Consider the following 20379-nt stretch of genomic DNA (forward strand, 5'->3'; position numbering starts at 1 on the left):
TCACGCTGACATTTCGGCTCGCCGGAATCAAACGCCGAGCTTCCCCCGTCTTATCACCTGCTCATTAAACGTCCATTCCGGCAGATGGTGCGGCGTGTCGGGAGGGGGGGGGGGGGTTGGAGACCCAGGTGGCCTGGCCACATAATGGTCAGCGCATGTTTAACACAAATCAGAACGTGTCACTCAGAGTTATCATTGGTGGGGGGGGGGTCTGTTTGAACTAGCGGCTGTCGCACAGCACATCTTGGACCGCATGAAAAATTACTCTCGGCTAAAGGTGGAGGTGAGTTCACGAGAGTAATCTGACCGTTGCAGCATTTATTTATTTATTTATTTATTTATTTATTTATTATTTTGCCTCCGGGCTGTAAAACATGCCAGGCTGCTGACAAGCAAGGTGACCAATTTATCAGAAAAAAATAAAATACAACTTGGAGGCAGAGTCGACATAACGGCGGCTAGCGCCCGCCCGGCAGATGCAGATGGCCACGCGAGCTCATGTTTTTTATTGGCGGGAAAGGCGGGATGAGATTGTCTGGCCGGGTTCTGGCTCCGTAATGAGGCCGACCGCAAACGCTCCGCAGCTGGATGGGTTGGGGGAGAGTCGGGACGAGCTGACTCGACACTGCGGGAGGAATGACCTTTTGAGAGGTGCTACAAGCAAAAAAAAAAGAAAAAGCAGAAGGGATGCGACCGTAGGCAGGAAAAAAAGGGGAAACAACAGAATTTAATGTGACTTTGTCCGTTTCCCCCACCAAACTAACGAGCGTATTTTGTGACCTCGAGACTTCGGCTCGGAAGCCTTTCGCTCGTCCTTTGCCTTGGCCGAAATCCAGGCGTTTGCAATCGGCCTTCGTTTTTTCTTTTCCTCCTGGATTCCTGTACGCATGAAGAGGCGGAATGTCGTGAGCAGTTTAGTTGTGAGCGAAGGAAGGAAGGAAGGAAGAAACGGTGGCGAGACGCACGGAGGAATATGGGAAAGACATTAGCATGGAAGCCTGGACACAGTGAAACAAAAACAACCTTTGCATACAAGTGTCTTTGGAACCATAGGGGCGGTGCGGGCTAGTTGCTAGTGTTGCCTCTTTTATCTGTTTATTTATTTTAAATTAAAAATGACTCTGGCTCTGTGACACTCCAGATACTGTCGATGCTGGATAAAGGATTTGCAATACTTCGATTGAATGCGCCGCGAGATAGCGTGACAGTATTGCGGCGTTGCATAAATTCTAATAGACCATGTGACCTTGTAGCTGAACTGAGAGGTTACATCAGGTTTTTGAATTGTGGCCAAAAAAAAAAAATATATATATATGTTTAAAAAAGCGAGTTCTCCAAACTTCTCTGGCACTCCTCCTCTCCGCTTAAGGCGCACATTTACACAAGAGGCAGCTTTAAAAACTGTATCTGCTTAAATCTTTGCCATCGAGTTTCATTTTGCTGCATCGGAGTTGACGGCTTCTCTCGAGGAAGTAGGTTTGGATTGGGAAAAAAAAAAACAGTTTCAGACTGTCCGCTGTGACGATGGATGTTTTTTATTTTGTATTTTTGACACAAAACTGCCGCACTAGATAAATATCCTCGCAAATCTATTTGATGCGGTTGTTCTAGGTGTAGCGCCTTTTTTTTGTGTGTTTGTGTGCAGAAGTTGCCTGTAGCCAAAAGCCTCAGCCCACACGCTTGGAATGTAAACGTGCTCGATGCCCATGTTCAACCTTTATCTGCCAAAAAAAAAAAAAACCCAGCTAACTCTAAACAGATGCCAGACAAGAGCAAGAACATGAATGTTTCTCAGCATAGCAGGCTTTTTATTTTTGTATTTATGTATTTATGTACCGGACGGTCGGTGTCAAAGAGAGAGTCTGTGAAAATAACGTTTTCATTTCGTAAAACTCACCCAAATGTGGCCAGGAGAGAAACTTTTAATCTATACATTGTTTTTCTTTGCGTCACCGTCTCCAATTTTTCACTGTCCAACGTTTTTGATCAGCCCACATTAGTCATTTCTTTATCGGCACGTCCCGTTTTGTTTACTCCACCAGTTTGTCCTGAGAGTTGTTTATGTAATACTTTCACATAACTCCTGTCAGAGCAACTGCCGCGCGTTCGTTTTCGTTTTCTCTTTTTTTTTTTCTCCTTGCCTCCTCTGTTTTTCCACTTTGCTAGTCATTATTTTTCATTTGCTCTGGATTATGAAAGAGAGGAACAGATGTGTGAAAAGTGCAGTCTGGCATCAGAAGCAACAACACGCTTGCCCGAATCCGTAACCTCTATGAATCCTTTAGTTACTCCTGGGAAAGCTTACCGAGAGGTGTTTTTTTTTTTTTTTGTGCAAAATTCTTTTTTCAAACGTAAACCCTCGACGTGCTGAAGGAATAAACAGTTGAACCCGACGCGCCAGATGGAACGCTTTTTGTGAATTTATCTCGCACATCCATCTGGTGACGAATCCAGTGAGAAGTGTCACTTGGGGCGACACTTGGGAGGTGACTGGACGAGATCATATACAAGCAGACCAGTTGCATTTTGTTTTTTTTTATCCAGCAATAGCAGGAGGCTTCCTATTGGTGTGAGCGGTGACATTAAGAGTAATGAGAACACCGTTTTTCCCACATTTTTTCCCGTTCTTTTAATTGTGGATGCACACTAAATCTGGCAATCTGGCAGGCAGAGACACGCCCATTATTAATGCATCCAATCATGTGCGAGTACTGCTTTCAGATCAGTTGGTTCTGCCCGGTGGATCGGTGAGGCGTCCACGGTCTGGCACTTGCAGGAGATGTGAATTTCTCCATTATTTTCTCCGTAATTAAGAGTTCCGCCACCGCACAGGCAGGCACAGTCATCTTTCGCCCTTAAAAGATTTTTGGAGAAATATTCCTCTTCTTTTGCCGAGTCACATTTAATGGACTTCACTGTTGCGTCGTATTTAATGGCCCAGAAAGAGCGAGAAGAGGAGGGGAAAAAAAACAAAACAAAAAGTTCTCTAATGACCAAAGAGATTTAAAGCATATTTATGAGGGGAAACGGCTGCCTGGCTCCGCTCGGCTCCTATCAGGAGTGAAAGCACTTTGCGATGTGTTGAAGAGCAAGAAAAGACAAAAAAAACCCCAAACAAAACGTTTGAGATCGAACAAATTGGTGTTGGTTCCGTGGGAGGAAGTTGGCCGCGGGTGCGTGCGATGCAACGGTTGGTGTGCAGTGTTAACAAATTCCGCTCTCTGGTGGAAAGGTGAGTGGGTGTTGCGTGTTTTTTTTTTTATCAAATGGTGGAGAGGAAGTGGACGAAGATCTCCTGACACGGCGCTCTTATCTGCTCTCGACTGTCTCCTCCAAGCAGAGTTTTTATTTGTGGAGGATGGTGAGCGTCTTCAACCCCTGCCAAACTGTCTAGTCAGATGGGGGGCGCTCCCCCCCCCCCCCCCCCACCCCCCCGCCCTTTAAAATCGCACTCTTTCCTGCCTCTTTTTTTTGTGTTGTGCCTCTTGTTCCGACTCCCAGACACAGCCGACCGGCTCAGTTTGACTGCAAAGAGAATCAAGGAGCCGCCGCACGCGAGGAGAAACTCGCAGGGAGGAGCCGCTCGTACAAAAAAAACCCCACTGATGTCACATGGCGACTCCGGCTACCGGAGTCTTGGCGTGAGGCCAGAGACTGGACCAGCGGAGCCAATTCAAGTGAGGGCGAGAGCGAGCCAAAAGAATAACTGGAAACTGCATCAGCAACGGACGGCCCTTCAAGGAAAAAAAAAAAAAAAAAATGAAAGGAGACTGAAATGAAAAAAAAAAAGACAAAACAATTGTATCTTGAAAGCGCAGGGACAAAAAGTAGCTAAAGGTGAGTGATCAGGGTCGAGTCATCACTGGGAGTTTTCAAAAACTGGAAGAATGAGTGTGGCGGACGAGTGGAAACCAGGCAGAAAGACAATGAGGCTCATTAGGAAGGGGTATTCAGGAAAAATGCAAGCCGGGTTATCTCGGCGTGAACTGTGGAGGAAGCGCTATTCACTCGCTGGCTGCACGCCGGAGAGAGATGCAAAAGTGGAGTAGGTATTTATAGAAAGACAAGACTTTAGTTTAAAGGCTGTTTTGTGCCTCCCGGCTCGTCTTCGTAGCCCTCCGGTGGGAAATCTGTCCGTCTTCGACGAAGATTGATGTTGTTTTAGCGTCAGATGGGGATGAGATGCATCGATCTTCTCTGTTGAATGAAAACCAAAACGCAGCGTCGTCTGTGAAATATCTTTTGAAAACTTTTCCAGACAACTGATGGTCGGTCTTCTACCAAAAAAAAAGAAAAGCCTGAGAATGTCTAAAGCCAATAAACAGCCAACCCAATCAAACCCAATCAGATCATCGGTGTCAGATAACGGTTGATGAAGACCTTGAAGATTGATGAAGGTTCACTTCCGAAACATTGTCAACCGTCTGCACTCCACAGTCCACGCTGGGTTGGTTTTTGGATCGATTTCAGTTGGGTGAGAATCAGGAGGCGGTTGGTCCACGTCACAATCCCCCCCCCCCCCGAATGAAAAGAGAAGAAAACGATAAAACATCACAATGACTCACAGGAACAAGAGGCGAGGCCCAGAACAAGCAGCCAGTTGTTTTCCCTCTGATGTTTGCTCCATCCCTGACAGCTCGGGGAACAAATGTCAGTGTTTGCTCCTGGGGATGCAGCGCCACCTTTGGACATTGTTTCTTAAAGAGGACAAGAGGCGTTAATGAGGTGCAGCAGCCATTATGCAAAAGCCGACTCCTTACAAGACATCGGCGATACGATGATGCGAGCGCGCCCGTGTGCGTGCTTGTGTACGTGCGCGCACGAGCCTCCGCCTCTTTGTGCTGTGGTGACTGATGACTCCCTCGCTCTGCTGCGCTGGGCGTGCCGGCCTCTCTCTCCCTCTCTCCAATACATCTGTGTTTTGCTAATAGGCAATTTGTTGACGTCTCCTTAGACCTAATTTGTTCTGTTTCGCTCTGAAAACTTCCGCCGCCCTGGCTCATCGCCGCACTCTCTCGTGGAGCCCGCGCAGCGCCAGGTAGCCGGGAAATGAATTTATTATTCGGGATTCGCACTGTCTCCTCCACCTCCCCCCTCCTCCCCCGCAGCAGCGCGCTCATTGTCTCCGCAGCAGGCCACGGCTCTGGAACAGGTCCACCTCCGAATAAATGGAGCGCAAATGGGTGGAAGTGAGATTAGGAATTATTTTGCGAGGGGTAATAACCGAAACGGCCGCGGCGGAGACGTGTTGGGTCTCTTGACTGGTGCGAGTCCCGGCCTCCCACCCAAATAAATAAATAAATAAAAGAATAACGGCGCCGGTTACGAATCCACGAGACTTTTACTCGGGCAAACCCAATTATGGTCTGTATATTACAGAAGTAAAAGTAATTAAAAAGTGTGGATTTATTTGAAGGAAACCTCCCAGACTTATTATTGCGCCGTGAAAAGGTTTACTCGCCACCACTTAAATCCAAACCCGGCGGTGCTCGTTTTACGCTCGCGACGCGGCGAGCATAGCAATTAAGGCTGATTCATGGAGTGACTGCGGTGGTGATTAGCAAATCACATCATCATTGTGTTACCCTCAGCTGTAAAGTAGCTAATGAGCTATTACATTATGTGTAAAATTAAGTAACAAAAAAAGTCAATGCGGTTCGCATATACATAGAACGTCCATGTGCAGAAGCGCTAGTTTGGCTTGACCTTCAGGGAGACCAAAGGTCCAGAGCGTCCAGGAATATGTCCTGGACACACACACAGAGGAGGAATACTTTTAAATATATTGAAATCTTTGAGTAAACTTTCACTGCCTCATTGTGGGGCCCAGTGTCCCGGCTTTCGGTAATCAAAACGTGGTCACCCTGCGTGACCTTGCAGCTGATTTTAGCTAATCTGGCTCATCTGTCTCGCAAAGTCAACAACCAATTGGCTTCCTCCTCACAAAGGGGCGGGATTTGTGAGGCCTAGGAGCCACAGCTCATTGCTGGCCCATTGCGAAATCGCCAGCAAGAAGATGCTGAAGGCGTCTGCTGCTAGAGACATCAGCCAGTATGTCGAACCTTTAAAAGCATTGCGTCTGATTGGACTGCTGGAATGCAAGAAGTTGCATTGGCTTAAGCCAAACTCTCCATTTCCATGCGCCTATTTTGCGCTCTGGCTCGGTACCTTTAATCCAATGGGATTGAGGAATTATTCCATCGGCCTAGTTTGTTGGTAAAGCTTCATACTTGAACCCAAACAACCCCCCTCTCCCACACGGAATTTGTGTCCTAACTGGGATTTATCGCATTTGCCGCGACACAAAGACTTTTTTGCCCAGAACGTGTATTAAGAAACGCTGAATGTATCTCATCCGCGTGTTGCATTTTGATGCCTCCTGAATTGCTTTTGACTTTATCGCCGTATTGACTGGCACCGCCGAGGCGGGAGAACGGGAACCGGGCTGCATTACCTCATTAATGTCTCTGTCAATACGGAGGCAGGAGGCAACGGCGGCTTCGCGTCTTCACAGGAAGAGTCCTCAGATGACTGGCAACGTCTTTTTTTTATTGAGGGGAATTGTCGGGTGGGAGGAGGCGTTTTGTGTTAACATTTCATGGCTGTGAGAAACAAGAATAATTGTCACATGGCCCACGAAGTTTTTTTTTCCCCTTTTCTTATTTTTTCTTTTTTAACAGTAAAATAGGGCAAGAAAAGGAACTTGCGCGGCGCTAAGCAGCAGCAGCAGCAGCTGTGGGAACTATTTTTAAACTCGACGCTTGCTGCGAGCAAAATGTCTCTCGACACCATCAACCCGAGGTCTGTTTGTTTAATGACACTCCACCTGCACCGGTGGCTTTACAAGCTGCGGAAAGCATCCGCTCTTTTTTTACTCTTCATCATCCGGGATGGGTCGAATCAGGCCGTCTGATTGGGTGTTGCCGTCTTGCTGAGGACTCGCTAGCGCTTTGCCTCGAGCGTTCTCCTGCACGGCGCCCGAAGGACCGACGCTCTCCATCGGTCTTATTTAATAAGAAAGGAGCCCCTTTGTTTCTTCCTTCTGCTGCGGCACCTTTGAAGGCGGAATCACTCGGCGCGTCGCATCAACATCCAGCTCCTCTCCTCAGAAATCCTCTGCTTCAAAAACTTGTTTTTTATCAAAACCCTTCACATTTTAATTTTTTATTTTTTGCTGCCTAAACGCCGCAGCATATTTGCTGCAGTGACACCGGCCTTTCCACGTGGATTGAAGAGTTTGAAACGAGTGATTTAAAAAGTATCATGACATTATTGCAGCCGACGGTGAACAAATCACCTGCGAAGCTGCTGCCGCTGCACATCGTCTAATTGGCATCGTCGCCTCCGGGGAGCAGCGGAGGTGCGGGCGGAGGATGCCTCTTGCCAGCGGGTCTTAAAGTCAAAGAAACAGGAGCCTGTTTGGATGTTCGGTGGATGAATGCGGGGTTCGGGTGAATTGGGAATACTTTCTTCTTCTTCAGCCAATCAGGATGCTGCTGTTTTCTGCCCCGGCATTGAGCTCAAGCTGTTGTAAAACCGTGTTGCCATCATGTGCAGGGATTCCATTAGCAGTTTGAGGGAAGCATAAGCGACACTTTGCGAAATGTCAGTTACACAAAACCGTGAAATGCGTCTGCGCTACTATTGAGCGGCGTGATGAAACAAAAATAAAACTAGTTTTTTTTTTCTTGCCGAACGTTGCGTCAAGAAGCGGTGATTCCAAATTCAGAAAACTTCATGTTCGTCTTTGCAAATTGATGGCAACACAGGCACGTCGTAGGTGCTGCAATGGAAGGAACTGTTAAACTTTCCAAGTAGAACCCTTAAAAATAATACTCATTAAAAAAAAAACTACTGGAATCATTTTCCTCTTCTCAGGGAGTGACTTTAGTTTCACTCCTCACACAAAAGCTCATTACCGCCGACAACGGTGGTGCCCGTGTGGATGGCTTTGCTGTTGGGAAGGAATCATTGCGCGACACGACTTGTTTGTGTTCCTAATCAGACCCGGGGCTCCACCTGCAGATTTATACGGGCCGCTAAACTATCTCTGCCTTTCGACGCCGTCGTAAACGCCAAGACCCCGGAGCTCGCGGGCAGATTTGGAGCCTGTTGCGACATTTGCAACGTGTCTGAGCTGCTGCTAAATCTGTGTGTGTGTGTGTGTGTGTGTGTGTGTGTGTGTGTGTGTGTGTGTGTGTGTGTGTGTGTGTGTCGTCAGGGGTTTGCACTGTTGCGTCATTGTTGGATACTGCAGGAGTGGAAAGTGTTTATATTTGCGCAGTTAAAGCACAGGCGGCCCTTAAAGGCTCATTTCGCCCCCCATGACGAACTTTGGGCAAGAGTTTTGTTAAAGTCTGCCACCAGGGGGCGACATGGGGTGTTCGTCATTGCCAAACAAGTGGCTCCAATGAAGGTGTAGAAGTGTGATTGGCTCGTTTTCTGTGACTGTGACGGACAAAATATTAGTCCAGTCACCTTCAAAAGTTCTTTTTGAAGGGCCCTCCCCTTTTAGGCGTTGTCCTTTCTTCATGCCTGCTGCTTTACGCTTGTAGATGTGAAATATATTGGATGGATTTGTCAAGCATCCTTTTGTTTTTTGTTTTTTTAAACAAATCTTTTGTTTTTTTTCTCAGGATAGCATCATTTTGGAACTGAACATTGAGAGCGCCCAGCCGACCATCCTCATCCTCACCTCGCCGGCCAACTGCTACAGCACTCACAAACTCAACGACAAAGTCCACGTCTATGTAAGTCGTCAAATCTTTTTTTGTTATTTTTTTCCTGAGTCATCTAATTCAACGGTCGGTTCATCACGCCGTCAGAAAGCCACTGATATCAGAAATCACTGAATCAATCGACAGGTTATTGTCATTTTTATTATTAGTTCATTTTTAGATTGTTTTTCAGTGTTTTATGTTTTTCTCTTCCCCCACCCAACCTTCTGGTTGTTTAAACTCATGAAACCGCCCCAACTGTCTATGCATTTGATTTTTAGCGATGGTTTGTTTTTGCGTTTTTATTAGCCACACTATTAAATAGACAATAGAAATTATAAGTGGCCGCCGGCGACGAGGGTTCAAGGCTGCGCCTCCGGGATTCATGTCCCAATAAAACGAGAGATCCCACTTTGGTTTTTGTTTTTTATTTTGTTGCTGCCCGCAAATTTAATGCAGTGCAGCCACAAAGGACTTTTGTTTTGCTGCTTGTTAGAATAGAAGGAGGTTTTAGCTCAATCAAACCACTGCGCTGGCAAATTTGTTGTTCAACAGAATGCGCGCAGGCTTAATTTTAAGGAAGGGTTTTCATGTGCTTGGAATTTCCGTATCGATGTAAATATATAAAAATATCCACTAGGTGAATAGAAGCCACTTGCAGCTCTGTGATCAAACAAGCAATCAGGCCCTGCTGTTTGAATCTTACCAGAAGTGTCCTTTTATTCTTCTTCTTCTGCCACTTGTTTTTTCTATTTACCACAAATTGAAAACAGGTGGTGTGAAATAGCTTCCACTCACCCACTGTTACATTTCTTTAACTTTCATTTTATTAGCTCCCCCAGAAAAACAAAACAGAAAAAAGTCAGGTATGATGGGGTGGTTATCCAGCCAGCTGTCAGTCAGTTTTAGTGGGAACACACGTTGAAGTGTGATTTCTTTATAAACTCTGCAGATATTGACATTCATTCTCTTCCGCCAATCTTTTTAAGAGATGATTCAACTCTTTTTCTTAAGGTTAACCAACACCAGACCTTTTTTTCCCCTTTTGCCCTAGATTATCACCTTTTATCCTGCTGCTGTTTACACAAGACAGGCGTTGGCGCTCGTCATCGCCCGTCAGTGTCACTTTCCTCTGACGAGCCGTCGCAGATTAGAGTGTTTTGCTAGTCTGCCGTCGTGTCATTTTGACATTTCGCAGCCGAAAAACTTTCCCAAGAGAGAGACTCGCGGCGGGGGTTTATTTAGTGGGCGTGTGTTTTCTTCCCGCGAAGACGATCTATCGGCGCAGAGTCCCGCTTCCCGGCCGTCGGCTGCTAATCGGTGACCTCTGAGGTGCGAGAGGCCGCCAGATTGCCGCCGCCTCTGTCAGGGAGTTGCTTTTTGAGTGAGTTCGATGTTTTTTTTTTCTTCTGCGACGAAATGGCTCATAAGTGCAAAGCTGTTTGGCGGCATTTTAACGGCTTCTCTGTGCACCTAATTCCACCGTTTCATAAGCTCCCCGTTTGTCAGCCGCCCCATTTTACAAGACTAATTTGACAGGCGGTGAAAAAAAAATTGCATTTCACTTTGTTTGGAAGGGAAACGCCGCACGGGGTTGAGCTGAAAATTGGAGAAGACAGAAAAACTCTCATTTTAGATGATCAGCAGCGTCAAATGGCTGTTACGCGGCCCGACAGGGGCCTTGAATTAAGGAACTAACAATCAAAGCGGAGGCGTCTACCCCCTAAATACTCGGAGTGTCACCGAGAAGTGATTCGCTGACGGCAGCGGCGACACTCGGCGGGACGGCAGGATGTTTTTGCCAGGTCATCGGGGGACGATGACGGCGTGTTTTACTGCTGATTAGCCGCAGCGGCAGGAAAAACAGCATCTGCCTTTTGTCCGGGACGGAGCGCCGGCGGCTCGGCCAGCTGGCCAGTGTCACCGTCATGTGACCTTCCGGAGCGACGTGCAAGAAGGAAAAGACGAGATCGGAGGCCTTGAGATTTGGGCTCTTCCCACTTTGATAACAATTAGTCGGTTGTTTAATATTTCTTCTTTTTTTTTCCCATTTAAAAATATACCACAGTGTATTCAAATAGTCCTATTATATTAAAAACACTGCAGCCTTCACTTTTGTGCTGCACTAATCTTGACAGGATAATATTGTCCCAATTTTTAGTGACAGCTCCTCTTTCCGCTCTTCTTCTTCTTCCTCTGCTTTATCAACTTTTTTTTTGTCACTGCAAATTGCAAACAGAAGCTGGGAAAAAGCAAGTTCCCAGACTCTCTGAACATCTTTGCTCCTCCTCACCTAAAATAACTTATTGCCAAGGCCGTTCCTCCAGAGTGGAGGTGGAAGATGAGCTGTCCTGATTTTTGTATTTTGGCTGAAAATGTTAAAACCTCGATGACTCAACAGCCGGACGCCGTTGCACTCGCAGCTCTTTCCTTTTGACTCTCTTACTGACTGACTTACTCACTGAGTGTAGAAGGCAGTTATTTATTTATTTATTTATTTATTTATTTATTTGCATTTTCCCCCACTCATAACAATCGCTGGGCTGCTAAACTGTTTTTTCTTGCACTTCTGTCCAACGTGCTAATGGTTTATGTATCCTGCCGACCTTAAATCCTTTGCAAAGTTTAGCACCATCACCGCTTTGTCTCTTCGCCTCCAGACACAGATCAACTTTTTTTCTTGAAAAAATAAAGTTTGAATTTCCTGAGAGCCTGCAGAACACCGAACCGGGTCGGCGGCGACTAATCTGACTTTGAATCCTCCGTAATCACAAAACGACTGACTTTGTTTTTTTTTTTGTTTCCTCCTCTTCTCCTTCCCGTCTGTGTCTGTCGTGACTGTTTTTTTCCTTGCCGCTACATTTTTCTTGACGTTTTGTCCATCAAACGTTGACAGCGCCAGGACCGGGGACTCCCCCAGCTCCCCTCTTTACCTCCCCCGGCCTGCTTACGTACTGTGAAGTCCCGCTTGTGAGAACGTCGGGTCAGGAGAGGAACATTTGTTTCCAAACAACCGCATTCACGCCTAATAAACAAGAAAGGCATGATGCATGATTCACACGGGAATTGCAGTTTTTTTTCTTCTATAATTACACATTTGTGTTGGCTGCTCTAAATATCCATCTGTATTAAAGCTGCAGGATGGTGCATAAGAGGGACGGCAGCACCAAATAACACTGAGTCACAACCCGGAAATCATGTGTAGAGGTATTCGAGCTTTGCGCTCCAAAATGAATACATGAATGAATTGTTTTTTTGTTTTTTTTGGTGAAGCACAAAATCCTGAAAACGCTAAACGAGTCGCTCAGTTTATGCGAGTACAAAAAAAAAGCTTTTAAAGTTGCTCACTGAAAGTCTTTTTTTTTTTTTTGCTGTCGAAAGTTTTGTTTTCATCGCTGAGTGTCCCTTTGAGTGTGTTTACTCCTCCAAGAGGCGCTGGAATTGTGCACTCTGTTTTTTTTTTCTTTTTCCTCCATCTATTTTTCTCTTCCCGAGCTCCGCCGATGTGTTCGGATCGCTGCACAACTGCAGCACAAAATCTGTGCCCGACATCACAATGAAGGGTTGAGTGCGATAGAAAAAGAGTTTATTTCTCCAATTGTTGCGCCCGGAGAACATTTTCCTTCTGCCGTCTCCTTCCACTGTTTTTTTTCTTCCCCTCCGTCTATCACCCGCTTCTTTCTAATGCCGCCCCCCCTCCGCCACCGCCGTCTGTCTCCTCCTCCTCCACGCTGGGTCTTGATGTAAACTGCCCCATTATTTCTCATTGGCCGGGACGAGGAAGCGGCGGTGTCTCGTCGACGGGGGTGGATGTATATATTTATACCTTGTATGGAGCCAGATTCCAGCCAACTGCGGTGACGCACAAAGCCAAAAAAAGGTCCCATTTCCTGGCCCCGCTCAGGAAGCAAAGGAAAGACCGTGGCTCCAACAGGGTTGTGCAACCGGGCTCGTGGACACTTAACCATAATAAACATTTCTTTTTAACGCGACCCTGCTCGGAGAATAGCGGTGGGGGGGTGGCTGGGTGGAGTGCTGGAGGAGAATGAGAGGGGGGGGGGTGAACACGTCTGACGTGACGGAATGCAAGCAGGCCATGAGGTGGATTTAAACACAGCGCTGACTCAAGGCTCTCTCTGGCTGTACAATTCTTTTTTTTTTGTCATTGCCGCCCAAGATCTCCCTTAAACTAAAGTGCAATAGAAGTAATTGTGTCTCCCGCTCTGCTCTGTTCCGCAGTTACACACCAACAGCACAATCAACCTGTACGGCAATGAGCATCATGGAAACATCCACAAGGAAACCTTCCCCACCGCGGAGGAGGATCTGGTGGAGTGGGCCAAGCAGAGGTTCGGGGGCGTCACTTCCTTCACCACCATCCGAAACCCGCAAGTTGTGACCTGGATGGCGAGCAACGGTGAGAACTGAAGCGCGTGAGCCTATCGAGGGGGCAGAAGAAAAACAAATTTTTGCCGTGCGCAGAACTTGCGTTGTCGTTGGCGACTGCTGCAGGAAGTGACGTCGCAGTGTGATCATGTTCCTGTGTGCAAGTCTCCCCGAAATACCAAGAGGGACGTGCTCTGACTCGCAAAGCAATGACCCAGTTTGTCAGCAGATGGCGATTGTCTGGTTTCAGTCCTTGAGTCCACTCGTGGCCTGCGGGCAGACGGTTTGTTTTGGTGCAAAGCCTTTGCCGGTGAGTTGTTTGACCGAGAGTTACCTGGTTGACGCGCCCACTAAAGTTTGCTGTGTTGTGCTCGGGAAAAAATGTCCACACGTCCACCTCTCGTGATGCAGATCGTCTCCAACATTTATTCTCCACGTCCATCAAAATTCCGAACAAACAAACTCAAACATTTCGCAGCACAGCGTTCAAAAAAACGTTTTGCCCTTCCGGGTCAAACACCTGACGACAACAGTGACACAGCTACTTATATACACACCTGAACAGACAGAAATACAGCGACACCCACAGCATAAATAGTGAAACAGATAGATAGATGGATAGAGACTTTATTGATCCCTTGGGATGACTCCCTCAGGGAAATTAACAGCACCTCTGTCTCAGTTCAGATGAGCACAACAACATTTTGGCTGCTGTACGATGTATAACTCAGACATGCAGTGATTAAAGTATATCGCGGACAGCTCCTTTATTTACATTTGACAAACCAAAACCATAATAATTTTCTGTCTTGATTTAATCGAGAGAAGGTTCATCCAATCACCCACCAGGTTTTTGAGATTTTGCACCAGCACACACAGACTTTTTGCTCTGCACAAACGCTTTTATATTTGATGTTTGATTCATCTTCGTCTGGGAAAATGACTTTAGCATCTCTGGTCCCAAAACATTATCTGCTGCTGCTTTCAGCACTGAGTAGCTGACCTGCCGTGCAGTAATCACGGAGGGTTGGATAATGCCATGCAGTCGCCAGGGCTTCGTCTGGTCTGTTGGCCTCTTGTCTGAAGTGTGTCAGAAACGCAGAGCCGCTCGTGTGGCTTTGCAGCGTGGAACACTATTATTCTGCAACTACAGGCATTGACGGATTGTGAACAGGTTTTTTTTTCCTCTCTCTTTCCTCTCCTCCAAACCTGACAGCATCACATCAGCCAGGATAATAACTGTGACATGATGCCAAGAAGAAGAAAAAAACCTTGCAAACCTGGATTTGGTTGTAATATGTTGCAGTTTCTCTTTGGTCTGAGGCTTCTCGCTTGGCTTTTCTTCCTCCAAGCGCATCTTGAATCAGCTGAGCTCGAGTGTGAAAATACATCCCTGGTTTTAGAACCTTTTTTTTTTTAACCCTCTCTGAAAGGAGGTGAAAGCAAAAGTTGAGTTAACAAATTGACTTTTCTCATCTCTGTCGGCTGACAGGACAGATTTCCGTCACCTATCAGATGCTGAGGCCGGCTGCGGTGCTGAAACTTCAGCAAAAGCCGCCTGACGGCTGCATCCAGCATGGGTATTTTGAACTAACACACACTGAAGCTGAAATAATTTCTGGCAATTTTTTAGCTCGGCATGATCTCAAGGCAGCCACCTGCACTCTCTGAAGGTTGCCAGGTCTCTAACAGTCGGCACCAACCGCAGTCTGCTGAGGGACTTCACTTAATTTTATTAGCGCTGCGCCGGTTGTCCTTGCATCAAGAGGATTACAAAAAATAAAATACAACAAGAAATCCCCCCAAAAAGGGAAGGAAAAGCGGCGGACAAATGGCCACTGACGCTGGAAGATGGAAGCACGCAGGCGCCACAACAGAAGGCAGCAGCATTAAGGGTATAATTTGCTGCCGAGGCCGGCGGTGGCAGAAGCAGTGGGGATGCTGCGATGCAAGCACAATTAATTCCTAACAAAGCCCCCTTAAGGCTGGTTGAGCCGGAGCAGAGCCTGATGTGGTTTCAGACAAAGTCGAGCGCCGGAGCCGATGGACCCGCTTCTTTTCCCATTTTTTTTATGTATTATTTTTGCATTAAAAGGCTTTAATCTCTTTCATTTTTTCTTTGTCATCATCTGTTCTTTAGGTCTATCAGCCGCAGAGTCGTTTTGAAGTTGACGCTAGTTTCATGTCTGGCTGCAACACGTTGCTCTTTCACCATTTCCAACACGCCTTGATTAACTTCTTAAAAAGGTTCTGCCGCTGCTGCAGCCGCTCAGTTTTTTTTTCTTCCGTCTCTTTTTTCCTTCTCTTTCAGCCGACTGTTTTCAGTGACTCACAGTCGGCAAGGACATTCAGATTAGTCGAGCGGCGGAGCAGTTTTGCATGGCTGTTTTTTTCTTCTTTTTTCATCATATCCTTTGGCCCTTAATGAGGTGCGAGGTGAACTCGCGTAGGCCTCGTCGTAGGCGTTCGGAAAAAAGTCGGCGCCGTGACTGCACAGCGGGGCGCTGCCAAGTCGAAGGGCTGACGAGTGTAAAAAGAAGAGGAAAAGAAAAAATAACCGTGATCCTCAGGTTTCTCCAAATGTCTGGACGCGTCATTTGAAATTCCGCTCATGCAATGGCCAGTCTAATAAGAAGAGCACTGAGGGAAGCGGGCTTGTAAAAAAAGAAAAAAAAAACATTAAAGAAAAAAGAAAAAAAAAAAATGTGGTTGCCACAGTTACAAGCCAGCCAGGACTGAGCCCAAGTGAAAGTTGTGTTTTTGAAGTTGAAACCGAGCTCGGAATTATTCTTCACCCCTGCAGGCTTTGAAAAGGACGTTGTTAGGAGCCGCTAACACCGCGCTGTTTACACCCTCGCTTTTCTTTTTTTTCTTTCTTCGTTTTTCTGTCCCAAACACCGACACATGCGTTAGTACGAAAAGCCAACAAGTTTGGAGTTACTGCGGCAGCACACATCCCTCGCACATCCTCCCAGCGCTTCGGCTCCCGTACGAACATCACTAATTGTGGTGAGGAGGTGACTTCCAGACCTGTTTAAACACCTGCAGTGCCAGTTTACTTCAGAGACGTGGCCCAAACTGTTTTTTTATTGCCATAAATTGCTTTTAATTTCATGCTGGGTCGGCTTCTGCCGGCAGGTTTGTCTAATGATTGGAGATTAAAAAGGGGCTTCTTCTTGTTCTGTTTATTTCTTTGCTCTCGCAGGAAACAAACCCGGCTCTCCCGAATGCACACTCAGGCACGAAGACGCCTCTGAGAAGCATTTCATCAAGTTTACGTCGACGCCGTCGCCTTTCAAGTCGTGCTTGCTGCCGCAGCAGACCGGCCGAGACGAGTTCCACATCATAAACATCCCTGAAAGCGCCGGCGTTTGGTGAGAAAGCTCCCCGAGGTCGGCGGGACGCTGCGTCTCCGTCTCTGTCGTCCCGCTGCCTCATCTGTAAAATCTCTGTCTCCTCTTTAACCCGCCGCAGCAACGTTTCGCTTCGAGTGGAAGGCCAGAAGACCAGAGTGTTTCTGAGAGGCCCTCAGGGCACCAGGTGGACCTTCCTCAACTCGCTGCACACGCAGTTCATGGTGAGCATGCATAAAACACAGTGACAGACTTAACAAAAGGAGAACGACTGGATTAGAAACGTCTGTTTTGAAAGATTTTGAGATATTGGAAAAATGCTTGAACGCTCACTCAATGTGGTTTTTGGCTGTATTGGAAACTGAACTAATCTGGTCGGGCTGCTGAATTCAGCCAACGTGCACAATGAGCTGCATTAGATGAATGAACACGCACGTATCCTGCACACTCATCAGTTCCACAAGCTTTTTACCGTGGCCTGGTTAGCAGTCACTGAAGACGAGAGCGCATGTGTTTATTTATCGTCAATCGATCACTGAACCCAGCGCTGCAGCGGGAACTCGGCGGCCCCCGTTGTTTTCAGGGACAAACCCATACGTGTGAGAGGCGGCCGCACCACCTTTCTCTTTGCACTGGACCTCCTGTTGTGTGGCAACGAGGGAGGATGTTTTCCATGCACGCCAATAACATGGTTCAGATCACATTCTGAGCCGAACGCTGCCATGTAAGCAGCGGTTTATCCACCTTCACTGCAGTAAAGTCGCCTGAGGATTAAGCGACCGGCAACATTAAGACGATCCCACTGGGATTACAGAGACACATTAGCGCCTCAATTACATATTTTGAATTGCAGCTTTATTTTGCCGTTTGTTTTTTTGCGCTTTCTGTGTGTTGGACTGACGTGTGGGCTGTGTCTCAATTCAGGGTCTGCAGCATTCGAAACCTGCATTTGAAGGCCAGTTACGTCATAACCCTGTGCGAAGGCCTGTTCACTGAAATTCAAAGGATGCTCCAAATCCGCCCTTCAAATGCGTCCTATTTTTAGCTGATTCGAAAGAATGCACCGCTGCTATCCTTCGCGGCCTCCCGCATCCCAGGATGCCTTGCGTGCCGCTGCAAAGCATCCTGGGATCCTGGGATCCTGGGAAGTCAGCTGAAATGGCGGCATCTACTGGCAAAGACACAACATATACATTTAAGTATTGAAATTTCACATGAAGTCTTACGTTTTTAACAGTAAGGTTTTTACTTATTTAAACATCCAACGTCATATATGTTAAACCAAAACCCCAAAATTCAGTTAAAATATGTGACTGCTAATGCTGAGTAGTGGTTAGCTTGTTGGCCAGCAGTAGGGACCGGTGGTGAAGCAACCAGGAAATACGCCAAAGGTTAGACCGTCCCATTTGGTTACCGGTGGAGGCGGGTTTGAGTTAGTCCTCCGTCGGCCGGGTCCTCCAAAGGACCAACCAGCCGACGGAGGACCCGACCAACGGAGGCTGCAGACCCTGAATTGAGACACAGCCATTGAGTGCGTTATCGCTAGATGCTAGTTCCTGCCGTTGCTGGAGCTAAAAAAACCCCCGATGCAAATAGACGGCGCAAGCTTGCAAAGCGCGTTCAGCAACGTGCCCGGCCGCTGACGTCACTGTGCTGCTGCTGCTGCTGCTGCCGCTCGTGTCTCCGTAATTGAATATTGTCTCAAACCCGCTGCGCCTCTAAATGCCGTGAGTGTTCTGGCGATTCCCCACAGAGCTGCGCGCGCCTGCCTGGTAAACTACCAGCTCATTACCGAGCAGGCTCGTCTCTGACTCCATTTATATCCTCCTTTGCAGTCCAACAACGACGTCACGTTCCCTCCCTTCGGCATCTCCCCCGAGCCCGTCACGCTCGCCGCCGACGCCGCCGACATGGTGCAGCGCGAGGCCCTGGGCTTCTTCCAGGACACGGCCTTCACCAGCTACACCGAGCTGCGGCCGGAGGACCCGGCGCTGCTGCTGGTCCTCCGAGCGAGGGACGAGGTGGGCGGCGCGGCCACCGTCGGCCCCGTCACGACGGCCCCCTCGCAGCCGATGCCGCTGATGATGCAGCTGTACACGTCCCCGGACTACCGCTCACTGCTGGACTCCAACTTCAAGGTGCAGAGCGACAGGAGGATTTATGCCGAGGTAAGACGGTCATTGAGTCAGTCGCTCTCGCAGCTTCTCACAGTCACTGGATATGCGGCGCATCAACCAAAATAAGGGATTAAACTCCAAATTTGAGCGAAACGTTCAAAAATAATCAAAGCTGCGGAATGACTTTCTGATAAATTTTGGTTCTCTTCCACTCCAACAAGTGCTCATGCGACCCGTGTGACTAGTTGTTATACACCATGTAGATGACCTGTAGATGAAAATAAAAGATAAAAAAAAAATCAGCAGTATTTGCAATTTACAATTACAATATCATTTTCGTAAAACTTACTTTCATTGTTAGGACAACTGTTCATAATGAGTGCTTTATCATATTTATATACATAACACAAAAACAAAATCTCCTCCTCATGCTGGTCACCAGCCTGGTCACACACTGCTGTGGGATGACATTTAAGATGCCAGGCTGTTGAGGCTGTGCATGGTTATTCCACACGCTACTGAGACTCCTTTTTTTTCAATTAATAAAATAGTTAAATTGCCAATATGGTTTGTTTCTTCAAATTTCAATCGTCCAATCCACCAAACAAGAGTCAACAGCATAAGTTGGGCTGTCAAACGATTAGTTTTTCTTTTTTTTTTTTTTTAATTGCGATTGACCACAGAGTCTTCATAGTTTTAGACTAATTATTGGTCTATGGATACTGTTGGTACCTTATGTGACTGTGTCTTTCTGTCATTGCCACTGTCGTGTTGTGTTATATCATGTTTCATGTCGAAGCCCCTTGAAGACGAGACGGTTCATCTCGAGTGGCTGTCCGTGGAAAAAAAATGTGTTCCATTTATGTACCGCCACCTCACGCACGCTTACCCATGGCTGTCACGTAACGATCCGCAGAAACTTGCGTGATAACCAGAAGAAGAAAAAAGAGACACATGGCACATTTTTTTTTTTTTTTGCGTTGTGTGCAGATTTCTCACGCCGCTTGCGGCGACGTCACCCTCACCCTCAAAGTGATGGGATGCACGGTGCACTCCAAGGGCTCCTGCTCCGAGGCGAAGGAGCTGCCCATCATGATGGAGGCCTGCTCCCTGGCCGCCTGCCCCAACAGTACCCGCCTCAGCTTCTCCCTGGACCAGCTGCAGGAGCTGACCTCCACCAGCGGGGACCTGGAGTGCTCCGTCAGCGTCTGCTTCAAGGAGGTGCCCGCTGTCTTGATTTGTGTTGCTTTTGTTTAGTGTTGTTTTTTTTTGTGTGTGTGTGTGTGTGTGTGTTGACCGTGTTTGTTTCCCTCCCCATGACGACGCCACCAGAAATGCGCATATGGAGGGCAAGTGAGGAGGAACCTGGAGTTGACCCAACCGTGTCCGCAACCACCAAGTGAGTTCAGTCTAAAATCCAACACAAGGGTTCATTTTGCTTTCGAGTCAAAGTTCAGTCTTAATAAGTCTGACTTTGATCTTGTTTGAAAGTGTTTGAAACAAGTGGGGTCCATTTTTTGTGTCATTTGCACATCATTCTGCAGCTTTTCAGTCATGTCGTCTTTCAGTATTGGTCAAAAGTCCGTGACTGCTTGCGCATTGTCATAGTCAGCTGTTCAACCTTTTCACTTGCAGTTCGGCATGTGGCCACTTTTGAGTGGAGATGCTGCTGGTTGTTGCTTAACTACGTACCTATAGCTTGAAGCCATGTCTTTTTTGTTGACTGGCTGTAGCCATAGTAACAACATAGTAATAGCAGTTTCATGACATTCACACAGAGGTTTTGCTTAAGAAAACAGTGTTGGT

The 20379-nt window shown here is 47.2% G+C and overlaps 1 protein-coding gene across 1 annotated transcript in view; it reads left to right on the forward strand.

The window, feature by feature from the left end:
- The window catches only part of eng (endoglin), a 44980-nt gene that overhangs the window by 16359 nt on the left and 8242 nt on the right, over positions 1 to 20379 (forward strand). Inside the window, exons 4-10 of the mRNA XM_076043560.1 lie at positions 8637 to 8750; positions 12957 to 13134; positions 16309 to 16477; positions 16578 to 16680; positions 18292 to 18624; positions 19564 to 19794; positions 19906 to 19972. Of these exons, the coding sequence (XP_075899675.1) occupies positions 8637 to 8750; positions 12957 to 13134; positions 16309 to 16477; positions 16578 to 16680; positions 18292 to 18624; positions 19564 to 19794; positions 19906 to 19972 (1195 nt within the window). The remainder of the gene's footprint in view (positions 1 to 8636; positions 8751 to 12956; positions 13135 to 16308; positions 16478 to 16577; positions 16681 to 18291; positions 18625 to 19563; positions 19795 to 19905; positions 19973 to 20379) is intronic.

This window comes from Nelusetta ayraudi, unplaced genomic scaffold (genome assembly GCF_046127955.1).
Source record: "Nelusetta ayraudi isolate G7.1 ecotype Tasmania unplaced genomic scaffold, CSIRO-AGI_Nayr_v1 ptg000076l, whole genome shotgun sequence".
In the NCBI taxonomy this organism is placed as follows: domain Eukaryota; kingdom Metazoa; phylum Chordata; class Actinopteri; order Tetraodontiformes; family Monacanthidae; genus Nelusetta; species Nelusetta ayraudi.